General features: G+C 37.0%; 1 protein-coding gene across 3 annotated transcripts; it reads right to left on the bottom strand.

The window, feature by feature from the left end:
* Nucleotides 1-2313: 2313 nt before the first annotated feature.
* LOC147558526 (uncharacterized) lies at nt 2314-12431 on the bottom strand. 3 transcript variants are annotated; one of them, XM_086660227.1, is made up of 17 exons: nt 12126-12359; nt 11068-11524; nt 9725-9944; nt 9113-9390; nt 8246-8425; nt 7324-8094; nt 7112-7200; nt 6663-6725; nt 6455-6543; nt 6295-6354; nt 5265-5828; nt 4961-5032; nt 4673-4743; nt 4531-4588; nt 3816-3927; nt 3669-3725; nt 2314-3409 (listed from the first exon to the last, which is right to left on the bottom strand). In XM_086660227.1, exons 2-17 carry the CDS (start codon nt 11481-11483, stop codon nt 2712-2714), a joined length of 3798 nt encoding a protein of 1265 aa, XP_086516353.1. In that variant the 5' UTR covers nt 11484-11524; nt 12126-12359; the 3' UTR covers nt 2314-2711. The 3 variants fall into 3 exon arrangements, with proteins under 3 accessions (XP_086516353.1, XP_086516352.1, XP_086516354.1); XM_086660226.1 differs by having other exon boundaries at nt 3669-3927; nt 12126-12431; XM_086660228.1 differs by lacking the exons at nt 11068-11524; nt 12126-12359 and having other exon boundaries at nt 3669-3927; nt 9113-9386; nt 9725-9822.
* Nucleotides 12432-12850: the final 419 nt, after the last annotated feature.

Genomic DNA, 12850 nt, shown 5'->3' with positions numbered 1-12850 from the left:
CAACTTCATATCGATAATTTGAGGTCTTGAAATTTGATCTCCACGAGAAAGAGGTATCAGTTACCAAGTCAAAATCATAATAGCTGATTTTCAACCATATTTCTCTTATCAAAAGAAATCCCAACCGACAAGGTGACATGAAGAACAACATGCATTTCTATGCAGAAAAATCATCGAAAAACTTCATACAAGAAAAGAAGAGTAAGAGAGAGAAATGCGTACTGCTTCGCTTCTGAGCTACTTAGACTGCCTCGGTAGTAAAACTTCTAAGACAGCAGAATAAAACTTCATTCCATCTACATAACCTGCACATTTTTGAAGATACATAAGCCTGCATATTGTGACATTGCATTTTTTTTCTTTCAATCCATAAATGAGTATTTAAGTCACGGATGATAGTAAGGTTTCTTTAAGGAAGTACGTAGACATGTCAAAGTGAAAACAGGATTTGTGAAGCTTATGAAGAGTTACCGAACATTTACTAGTTTAGTGAAGATCAGTTCTTCGGTATTTAAAATTATACTTCTAACAATCCAACCCCACATTCCAAGCATAGGGACAGAATGAATGTCACAACTCACAAGAATAGACAAATAAAACCTTCTCAGACTCCATTTACAGATTCATCGATCTCAAATGGATGGGTTTCAAGACAAAAGACTTGGATTTCATCAAGGTTTGAGCGAACTGATGCACTTTAATGCTGGAGCACAATAAAAGCAAATCCTAATTATATGCAAAGTGTTAAGATGATTTGTTTCTCTATTTCCATGATTCATAACAGAAGTCGAATAAGAAAACAGCTTGTGAACGTTCTGCTTGTGATAAAAGCACATCATATGCAAAATGTTAAGATGATTTGTTCTCTATTTCCACGAGTCACAACAAGAACGTGGAAAAGATGGTTATAGTTCGTTTTTTCCCTTCCTTTGAAGGAAAAAGTGTCAGGTGGGTGGTTTCTAAACATCCTACTTTGACACTCATCCCCAAAGCATCAGTACAATAAGAAAAGTAAGAAACGGGTAATAATGCATAAATCTTCACACATCGACTGTCAAACAGTGATCCACAGGAGTTGAGTTTCGTTTTAATTTAATTATATACAGTTACAAATAGAACTCATTAATGCAGTCTATCAACAAACAGAACCATAAAGAAACTAACAGAACAAGTAAATCTGCTTTCAATTCAAGAAACTCAAACAAAATCAAGATTCGGGGTTTACCAATAGCACATGGAATGAAGATTAATTTTTTCTTAGTTCTCTCTGTACGGCCACTAGACAGCAGATACGGTGTAATGTAGTTGACAAAATGTTGCATCTCATGTTGGAACTCTCGAGTAAGATTCCCATGAGTAGCCGTGAAAGTCTTGGTAGTTCTCCATTACAATCAATTATTGCAGGAGGCAATTTTCAACCCCTTGACATTCATTTGTAGGCTAACCCCTTGTTTAGCAACTAACTAAACTATCCTATATACTAATGAGAAAAATGAATTCTACTCTAACTAAGAATGTGATCAGAGAGTTTGAGTGCTCAAGTTAAGAATCTAATAAGAGTGTTAGAGTGAATGAGTTGGTGAGAAAAATAACGGTTATTTGATTTGAGAATTTGAGATGTTTTTCTTTGACTAGCTCAAGTAGTCAAGTGACGGATATTCTTGCACCTAACATAAGTTTTTGGACCACAAACTTACTTGAATCTTAAATCTTTTACAGAGGATACGATCTAATAGACAGCATAAAGCAAGTTATAAAAGAAAAAACAAGTAAACAGAGAACGGAACCAACCTGACTGAGCTTCCAATATTCAGAATTTATGAAACACCACAGATCCTCTCCAGGAAGATCTCCATGTAAACTAAACTATAGTCCTGCGAGCGTACAAGATTATAATCAGACAGATCCTTCGGCCCATATAAACTCAAGTTTGTCCTAGCAAAATATAGTCAGTGGCAAAATCCCTAACTCAAAATCACAAATAATCCTCACAGACAAGCAAAATTTCCACCAGCAACTATCAGAAAACAACAAAAGCCAGTAGCCAAATTTCTGAATAACCCCTTCTCCAAAAGATGCTCAAAGAAGTCTATCACATAAATGGAAATGCATCACTTGACAACAATCAAACCCCAACAACAGTGCCTGGAGAGCTAGAATAGAGCACAGAAATTTTTATATTAGTAAAGCAGATTCAAATATTAGCAAAAGATACTCAGGTTGGTGTAGATTTGGAGCGCTGACATCGGTATTTAGCTGCATGAAATGAATTAAAGAGAAAACCTAGAACTCCGGAATAGTTATAACAATTACTGATGGAAGAGCAACTTGCTTCAGGCATTATATAAGACATAACTTTGATTCTTTCCAAAGTACAATGAACGTACAGTTTGCACTGATATTCAGATCTCAAGAAGCTTTTACAATTACAATGAGCTACAGCCGACCTAGCTAGATGTCAGCTATTATGAAAGAAAATGATCTCAAATAGTTGTTCGTTAAAACGGAAAAAAAATTCTAGGGATAACAAACAATCATAATTCTTCTACAATTTTCTTTCAGTGTATAGAAAAAATGAACCACTATAACTACAACTGCCAACCAGGATGAGACGGATAACTTAGGTTGCTCCTTGTATCTTCACGACAGCGCAAGCAATCCTGTCTGAAACCTTGATGCAGAATGATATAGAAGTATAGAACACGATGTTTTCAGATCATCATATTCAAATCTGAAAGGTCATCCATAGGTATTTCAAGGCCCATTGAATCATGGTCTTGCAAACCGTCTTCATCAAAATTCAACCAAGAACTTAGATCCTGGGGTGCATCAAGATTGTTTGACACACCTAGATCATCTATGGAGGCAATCTCATGCAGCGGCAAGTTTGAAAAATCAAGGGGTTCCTCAGTTTCTTTAGATGAATCCTGGGGAACGTTACCATGGGATAGCAGACCGTGTTCTCTGCTCATTTTACTGCTACCAGTAGTCACTGCTTCATTGGTAGCAAGCATTGAAGGGTACATTGTTTCTGTAGCCCGGCCAAGAAGACCATTTCCTGAAGTTGACAACTGAGCCGTCTTCTGTTTGGGTTTTGCTTTTGTTTTGCGCTCACCTGGACGGCCAGACCTGGGAACCGAATTTCTTGCTACCGTGTTTTTGTTTTGATCCCTATCTCTGTCACTTCTCCTTCCCTTCGCTCCACCCAAGAGATTGTTACCAACCAATGAGGTACATCTTGAAGCAGCACTTCCAGTAACCTCATCAAGCAGTACTTCCCTCTTCCTCCCTCTGTTTGATACTGGTTCATGTTTCGGAAAAGCTCGATCAGAAGACTGAGTTGGATATGCAAATGCATCTAGTTTATCACCACCAGAATCCTTTCGCCCTATCGGAATAGGAATGACACCTACAGGAGTTCACAGGAATCTATTTCAATTGATAACAAAGTAAAATGAGCTCCCGTAAAAGCAGTTGCAAGAACCAACAAAGTTAGTAACAGGACTTTGAACCACATGGAAGCAGATAATGACATTAAATGCAGTTTTACGATCTCCAGTTTAGTATTTGACAACATATAAACACCGACAAAAACTGGCTCCGAAAAGCACATTTTAGCACACAATAACTACAACGAAGGCTTTACAAAATCAACATCATGAGCATACCCGATATCGTGGACCCTTGTTGACTGGCAGGTGCTTGAGCATATGTAGGCACATCACCTACATTATCGACAGATCTTGCGTAATTCCTGTCTGACAATCCAGAGATAATAACATTCTGCAATGCAGGATCACTGAAGCAACTTCTACCTGTATCCTCTAATTTCCGACACCTTCCAATAGTTCGTTTAATAAATGCCAAAGCAGCTTGTTTAGAGACTTTATGAACTCCATTCTTCGAAGCGCTGCTTCCCCGAGAAGCCTGCCAAAATTGGTCACAGATGTAACTCATATTCGATAAGTATGACATATGTACATTGTGCAAAATAGAAACCAAACCACAGACTTCACAGTTAGATATGCGACTCTGTGTGTATCTGTGTATTCCAGATTAACTAAAAGTTACTATCAGTCATTAGTATTACACATTTAACTTTGGATTATTCTCAAATACTTCCTACACAATTCACAATCCCCCTTCGATTGGTCCATTCACCTAGTCCAAGTAACTGTCGCTTTGTCTTCCCCTAATTCAATTAGCATGTCCATTTGATATGTGATATGTTATATGTTATATGAAGTCTATAAACAATATTACATATTCTAGACTGCGAAAGAGTACTTTCACCATTAACTTCTATATGTTGTTACAATGGCTATTAAAAGTTTCACATATGCAAGAGTGGAGGAAAATAGTTTCGAAAAGGAAAGACTTAAAAAGAATACAAAATAGATTACGACATAAGAATCCAACTTACGATGCAGAGCAATAATATGCACTGTTACCAGAAGGCAAAGAGTTACTAGATTCTCCAATTTTTAGAAAAAGACTGAAAAATTAATAATCAACAAAGTTAATAACTACCATTTGCTTTTTATAAGCCATCTCCACGAGTTTGTTCATTGCTTCCCGCTCAAGATCCCTGCACAGTTGACACGTCAAGTATCATACCAAGTGATAAGGTGAAAAATAGTATGAGAAGCACATAAAGTATAGCATCTCCTACCGTCCTTCAACCTCCTTCTCCTTCTGAATAGCTTTATCTAGCTGGTGCAACTGCCATTTCTTCTTCCCCACCTACCAAATTACTAGAAGTTAGAAAAAATTGTTTCTCGAACAAGAATCTGCTAGTATGTAGAACAAGAATTCAATGGAAACATAATTCTGAAGTGGTAAAATTTTCCTGAAATACAACAAATTAGAAAGTAATCATTTTTTTCCAAAATAGCTAGAAACAACGCCCCTTTATTTGTACTGAAATATACAAAAGTGTTTGTAAGTATCTGGGCAATACCTGTTGGTAAAGGCTCGTCCTAAGTTCAACAATATCCTTGCCAACGTATCCTTCTCCCTCATCTAAGTCAGGCTGTGACAAGATAACCAACTGTGTTAAGACATTAGAAAGGAACAATGACCATTGCACATAATCAAATATTTAGGAGATTACTATTTCATGTATCTTTGTATTCAGACTTCAGATAAATACTTTTTTTGTCGACTCATGTTCAGACAATCACTATCAAGCTTAACTTGCATGGATTATTAAGTCTGTAAGAAAAGATTAAATTAAACAATATGCTCCACCCAGTAGAACTCACCATTGTATCCGGATATAAGCCAATACTCTGCAGCTCCAATAAGACTTTGCTGTCCAGAGACATTTTCTCATACTGACACTCGGGAGAAGAAATTCTGTTACCATTCGTGTGAATGGGTTGGGAAGCATCCATATTGCTTTGACCATTTCTCGAGATAGCCTCGGAGTCTAAATGTACCAAACCATCACTTCCTTGCGACATTTCATCATTGTAGGAAGCAATACGGGAGCTAGGACTCCTAAACCCATTACAGGCAGTACTTACATCAGAAGAAAAGTTGTCCAATAAACAAGGGTTCTGAGGCCTTAATTCCATTTCTGACTCGATCTCATACTCAACTCTGTCCCAACTTGTGCCACAAGGAGAACCATCACTTGCATACAAAAATGGAGAGTATTTCCTTTCACTGTCGAGTTCAAACTCTTCCATTTCATCTTCTACAATCAAAGCCGAGAGAAGTGTTTGGTAGAGTGGATTAACCATCTCAGACTTCCTTTTTGTTGGCAATTTCTCATGTGAAGTATCAACACCTTGAAATCCATCATGAACAAGCTCGTCTCGTGCCTTTAAGAAAAAAAAACAAAAGAAAATTGTAGATCATATAATACCATATTTTTTTTTGAAAACATATAATACCATATTGAAGTGATTCTTTTGTACTTATCTAGTTCATCATTGAATAAGTACTTATAGTTAAAGAGATTTCTTGATTTTTAGCATAAATGTCCGAGTAAGATAAGTTTCCTGCACTTTGTGCATGCATCACCAGCAGTTTTCTTGAATGTTTGAAGTGGTATCTCAAAAAATCTTAGCTTGTTAGTTTAAGTGCATTAACATTCATAAGCAATATCAAGCGCACCAGGTGACTCACCTAGTACGGGAAATAATAAGTTCTCAATTCAAATCAGTTGACTAGTGAAGAATCTCTGTGTGTGTGTGTGTTTTAAGCTCTCGCGACTATTCATCACTAAACGTGTATAAATAGAACTGCAAAATGATTAGAGTAATGCAGTATAGCAGAAGGACATACCAGAATGTTATAATTCGTATCCGCGCAGAGACTGTCCTCGATCTCTTCAAGAAGAAGTACCTGCCACAATTCGAGAAAAATTGAGTTCCTCTGTATAGAAAATATATTAGAAGTATCAGCAGTATTAAGTGAATAAGAAATAAAGGAATATGATTATTACCTGTTGTTTTAAGTAGGCTGCGTTATCTGAACTGACAGAAGCGAAAATTGATTCCATTTTCTTCCAGAATGGACCACTACAGGCAATATCTGTGGAGCAAGTGAAAGCAAAATCCAAATGATATACATATATACATAAATAGTGACAAAAAAAAGAGGATTACCACTATTATGCACGCAAGTAACAAATTTATAATTAAGAAGCATACTTCTGGATGTAAAAACAGTAGCAGCTGCTGCCAACAGTTCCCCACGATCATCATCTGATGCACCTAAAAGATTAAGGAAAATAACAATTAAAATATAAAATAGACCGCAAATGTAAATCTCACTTACGAAAGAATTAAATAACATTGTTTCTCCATTTTCTCATAAGTCTCGTCAAGAAAATGCATTGAAAGGAGAAATGAAGCAGTACAAAATAAGAAGATACCATATGAATATATGATTAATTAGAACTCTTAGAAACTTGTGTGCAACATTATCTTCCTCAAAAGTATCCAACAGTTTCCAGACATGTCAGTTATAGGATACGATGAGTTCTTGAAAGTACTGGAGATGTTTATTTATGATGTGACACAAAACAATTTAACATTATACATATATATATAATGTGTGTATATACTCTGCCTTAACGAAGGAAGTGTCCGTGCAGTACCTGTGAAATAAGAGGTAACACCATTTGGCACAAGCAAACGAGTAAAAGCCTTGCGGTCAGATAGCTTTTTTGGTGGTCGGCCAAGTTTGCTGAAAGGGAAAGAAGTTAATGAATTCATAATTTTGCTGGTAAAGAAAAGAGGTAAATTTGCTAATTTGTAGAAGGGGAAAAGCAAATGGTTAGGCGGAGGAGGAGGGCAATGGTGGGGGCACCTTTCAGTCTTATCAGAGCAATGTCTGGTGCTTTGGTGTGGCTTTGTCATCAATGAATTTCCCAACCTTTCTCTCACTGGAGGAATCCCAGCTCTTGACAATGATGGCCTTCCACTTCTTCCTTGTCTACGCACACCATCTCCAACTTCTTCACTGGGTATCTTATTCTTCTTTACAGGAGGTAGAAGAGATCCAACTTTTGGTAATACATTAACACCTTTATCTTCAATCTCATCATTATCAATTTGTTTCTCCTTCAATTTATTTTCACCAGCTCCTGATTCCTCACTCACAGACAATCTGGCTGGAGAAGGGACATTTTCAAGTTTCATTTTCAGTTGTTGGGTGTTATTAGGTACTCTTCTAGGGACTAATGATCCATTAACCTCGTTAGAAGTTACTCTAACACCAACATCCACAACTGGAAATCCTTCAGATGACATCTCAGCTTCCTCGCTATCTGTGACAGGAGAAGCCAGATTTGCTCTCCTTGTGCGGGAGTTCTTTTGTGGCCTCTGACCCTGACCACCCCACTGATCAGTGGGTGATGATGATCCTGTAGGCAGAGGGCGTTTGCGATTATTTGGCCCAGTTAAAGTCTGAGCTTTGCTTAAAGCCTGAGGCTGTTCCCACCCATCGATGGCTCCAGGTCCACGAAGAAAATTGGGTGAAGCACGTATCCCGGCAGAACCAGTATGTGGTACCCTGGATGGTTTTCCTTTGGTGACTGGAGAAGAGCTGCTTACTTGGCTCTCCTCTCGAACACTAAACCTGGATAGTGTGAACATCAACCATCATCATAAACGAGCAATTGAAAAGATAGAAATGGCATGCCAACACGAAAAAATGACTCCTAAGTCCTAACATAAGAAGTTCAATTAGAATTAATCAGGCCAAGACCAAATTTATTCAGTATACATACTTGTTTCCTTTGGCAGCTCTCTCCTTGTCGACTCCAGCTCCAGTTGTACGCTCCCTCCTTTCATTTGGAAGAGGGAAATTTTCCAACTCACTCTTGGAGAGAGGATGGGGATTGGCAGTAGTAGGTAAGGTGGTACAATCCAACTTGTTTGCTGCAACAATTCCATTGGAAGAGCCGGAGCTGAAAGATGTGAAATGAAAGAATACAAATTACACCTCATTATATATAAAGTGAGATTTTTTTGTAACAGACATCAATTATTCAGTAAAAATGTAAATACCAGAAAAACAAGTAACAACCAGTTATAAATGTGAAACCAAAGAATCCTCTTTTTGATGTAACATAAGTAGAGATAGCGAATGCTCGTACATGACAAGACAAGAAGTTCCGGAATTTTTAATAAATCTTGGAAAACAAACATTCCCCTGAACCGTGAGAAAAGTTTACGGATCTAACAAAATTATCGTATCCGACTTTTGAACCTAACTTGCCAGTGTTTGAAGTGGAAACATGTGGTAAGGTTCACATGTAATAATGTTTGCACAAGTTCACAGAGATCATATGAAATTTGTACATAGGTTTCACGGGGTTGAACAGGTTTTGGCTGAAAAAAATTGCCATGTCTTTTTTACCAAGTCCAACATGAAATTGGATCTTCGGCCCACTTCCTGATTCCATAATTCCTTCCATCAGGATATTGATCTGATAACAGATTTTCTTCAGAACTAATAGAACATTTTCTTCAATACCCTAAGCAAAAAATTGTACTAGAAAAAAGACCTGACAGCAAAGAATATTAACATAAAATTGACTGCACAGATATTTTTCGTCGAAGAGAATTAATCTTAAGAACCCAAAAGTAGTTACCCGAAACTATGAGAGTCGGATGACCGAGACCTAGGAGCATTTGAAGGTTTTTGAAACCGCGCCCGCTTTAGATCTCGATCACCATCCATCACTCTAGCAGCCAATGCACCTACAGAACGTTTTCTTTTCATTTTTTTATCCCACCCTTCCACCCCAGCAGACAGCGCACGGATGTTTTCTTCACCCTGAGTAGGGCCCCCATTAACAGCTCTGAACATTTCTCTTTCCTTGTCCACAGCTGCAGATTGCCTCAACTGTGCAGTGGCCCGACCCTCTGGCTGGAATGAAGTAGACAATAAGGATTTATATTCCATAAAAAAAAAAAGACTCGTGTAAGCTAGTCAGAGTATCTTCTCGCAATAAAAGGATTATAGTCGGGAAGGCAAAGAAAGGTCAACCACAATTAAAAATGCATAAGGAAAGGAGCTCCCATAGGATCTTATTAACAAAAGTGTAAGTTGTAGCACAGGACAATGAAACAAAAGTAACAATCTCATCTCATGGAATTTCATTCTGAAAGAAGTGAAAGGACGTTCTCAGAGACATATATAAATGAATAAAATATGCAATATAAAACCATGCACCAGCAGATTTTCATATACAAACCCGTACCTCTGCTACTGATGTGCGCACACGCTTGTTAAGAATACTTCTAGTCCTTTCTTCCGCTTTTTGAGTGACAACATCTGGACGGTTCTGATGGATCTGACTCCCCATCTTCAACATGCCTCCCCCAACTGATCTTTCACTTGTTTCAGTCCTTCTCTTCCTTGAAATAAGGCGAAACTTATCTAATTTCACTATAGAATCCGTAATTCTTTTCACTCTATCCCTGATCAAAAGACGTTAAACTTTTAGTGGACACAACTATTAAAGCCATGTAACCAAGGTTGCCGACTCGAAATGCGAATTGTATTCGGATTTTGTAGATCAAACCGTACATTCAAATCGAGAATTGTAAAATTTATTTCAGTCTATACATTTATCATATAATGTATATATTTATATATTATATATATATATATATATATATATATATATATATATATATATATATATATATATATATTAGTTTATTTACTATATGTGTACCATGTAATATGTCTGTTCACTATTATACTTCAAACTTCAAAGTACTTGCTAATAAAAAACAATAAAGAGTCTAGTAGAAGAAAAAACACGTTATAATACTAAATCAATATAAGATTAATATTAAATCAATTACAGCAGTACATTAGTACCAATTTGATCAAAGAGTAGATGTTTTCTTTTCAAAAGCTCACATAGAAGAGCTAGAAAGAGAGTGTTAAAGAGAGAAGGTCATTTAGAGATAGAAATCCATAAAAGGAAGGGGAACAAAAAGATATAAGTAGTGAGTTTAGAGAGAGAAAGTCAGTTTGTATAGAGTCTTTAGATGAACAAGAAAGAAAAGAAGAGGAAAAGGAGGAAAGAAAAACAAGAAAAAGCCCTTAAGATTCTAAACAAAATTGAATTGTGCTCACAATTCACGATTTATACTAAGATTCCAGGGTATGAATCTCACGATTTAGAGGCAAAGGAAAATTAGCCTACGATCAGAATTGAAATCTGCACGATTGATTATAGGAAATCGTATGACTTTAACAACCATGCATGTAACTATTTAGTGGAGAAGAGCAGTGAACAACAATATCTTACAGAGTTCACTTTACATACATGTTCATTTTGTGATAAGACCTGAGATCCTATATTACTAGGTAATTCTGTCTAGTGATAAGCTCAAGTATTAAACACAACTACACAAGAAGTAATGCCCTCGAGTTAACCCCAAGACAAAGAGCAGACTATGTAAAGTAACATCCAGAATTCCAGTCCAGCATAAATAGGACTTTAGAGTTACACTAAGCATCAAACCAAATCTATAAGCTATTCATTTAATGTACCCGAATAATCAAAATATAATAGGAAAATTTTACCTGGCCTTGATTGAGGTGTCTAGGACGCTTCCTTTGAAGCGTTTTAGCTCCTCCGATGCTATTGGAGGAGCTTTAGAATGAGCAGCACCAAAATGGTCCTCTGAAGTGCTCCCAAGAGAAACACCCAAAACCCTTCTTAGCTCTCCGGAACGAGTGAATTTCTGATCAGTCATCGTAATCAGGTCAAGTGACAAAAATTGAGACAAATGTGGTGCTTCTCCTGACGAGGGAGTGCTCCCTCTAGACGAACCAAGTCCTGCACCTAGCAACTTACTCTCCTGTCCTTCTCTAAAGCTCCCCGACCTATCCAAAGTGGCATTTGGGTAGTTCCCACGTTGTCCATTCGGATGTGTAGCAGGAAATCCCGACCCCTCCGAGTTGCTCGGACCCATTTCAAATCTTGTACTTCCAGCCATACCTTAATAACTGTACCAACTCATATGTACAATTTTGATCCCTATTGAATGAAAATCAGTCACAACTGTACTGAATGAATAATTTTGTACAAGAAATAGTCAATTCTATTTGTTTTAGCCAATACTCAAACTAACTCACTGCTCCAAGTTACTAAAAAAAAATGGGTATCCTCAGAGGAGATTTATAATCCAGACAGCAAGTGACCTAATATTGGGGGACAAGGAACAAGATAAATACTGTGGTTCTCTTTACCAAAAGCATATAAGAAAATTGATTTTATCTATTTAAACTCAATATGATAAATTCTCAAGCTATCAAAAAATCCAACAGAAATAACTTAGCTCAAATCTCAAACAACAAACTTCAGAAGAAGAAATAAAGACCGAACTAAAACAAAATTGAGCAAAAAAAAAAAAAAAAGAAAAATTCAAAAAACCTAACAGAAACAAGAATTCAACAACTTTCAATACTTCAATAGAAATTTCCCAAACATTAATTCGGATAAATTGAATAACTAGTTCAACCGAAAATCTAGGGTTTCATGATGAAACATCTTCCCGTGAAATTCCACACAGAAACACTTAGATAGAAGATTAAAATTTAACAGAGATAGCAAAGAGGTGGAGTAGATCGAGACATACCGGCATTCACTTATCAAATGAGATTAGATCGAACGAAGAAATTAATTTTGCCTGATAAATCGAAGAAAAGGGTTGCTGGATTTTTACTTTTTTAAGGTTTTCCTTTCTCTTTCTCTCTCTAGTTTTTTTTTTTCTTTCCTTCTCTCTTATTAGTCGTCGTCGCACTCTAATTTGGAGTCGGCCGAAAATGCCATTGAAGGAACAAGGGGGTAATAGACAACACTTTTGAAATATTGGGATTTGACTTTAATTTCGTATTCTTATTTTCTTTCCTTTTTTTTGAAAGGTGATTCAAAAATCAAACACTAGTCCAATACAACCAAATGAGGACTAAAAGTGAAATAAGCATAAAATACAAAGTAAAAGTTAATTCCGTGATGTCGAACCCTCAGTCTGTAAACTATAAGGGACTAAAACCGAAGCTGCAATATCATGAGGGGTTGAATTTGCATCACGTCCACAATGAGACAACGCCACGTCTCTCTCTGGTCACATTACGCATGAAACGATTTCCGTCTGAGTTCTCCACAGGGGGGACACTTGAACCGTCGGATAAGAGGGTGAACAACACCTTCGAATCCCCTTCCAAGTCGAAATGATATAAATCCTTCTCTTCAGCCATTCTCAACCCTGACATAAAAGCCTTAGTTTCACTGAATAGAGCCGAGATGGGAGAGAGAATCTCTACTTTGGAACCCATGATTTCTCTGATCGAGTTATGTAAA

Source organism: Eschscholzia californica, unplaced genomic scaffold (assembly GCF_041429995.1).
Source record: "Eschscholzia californica isolate CP2 unplaced genomic scaffold, dmEscCali1.0.p SCAF_2, whole genome shotgun sequence".
NCBI lineage: Eukaryota > Viridiplantae > Streptophyta > Magnoliopsida > Ranunculales > Papaveraceae > Eschscholzia > Eschscholzia californica.
This window is presented reverse-complemented; position numbering and strand designations above follow the sequence as displayed.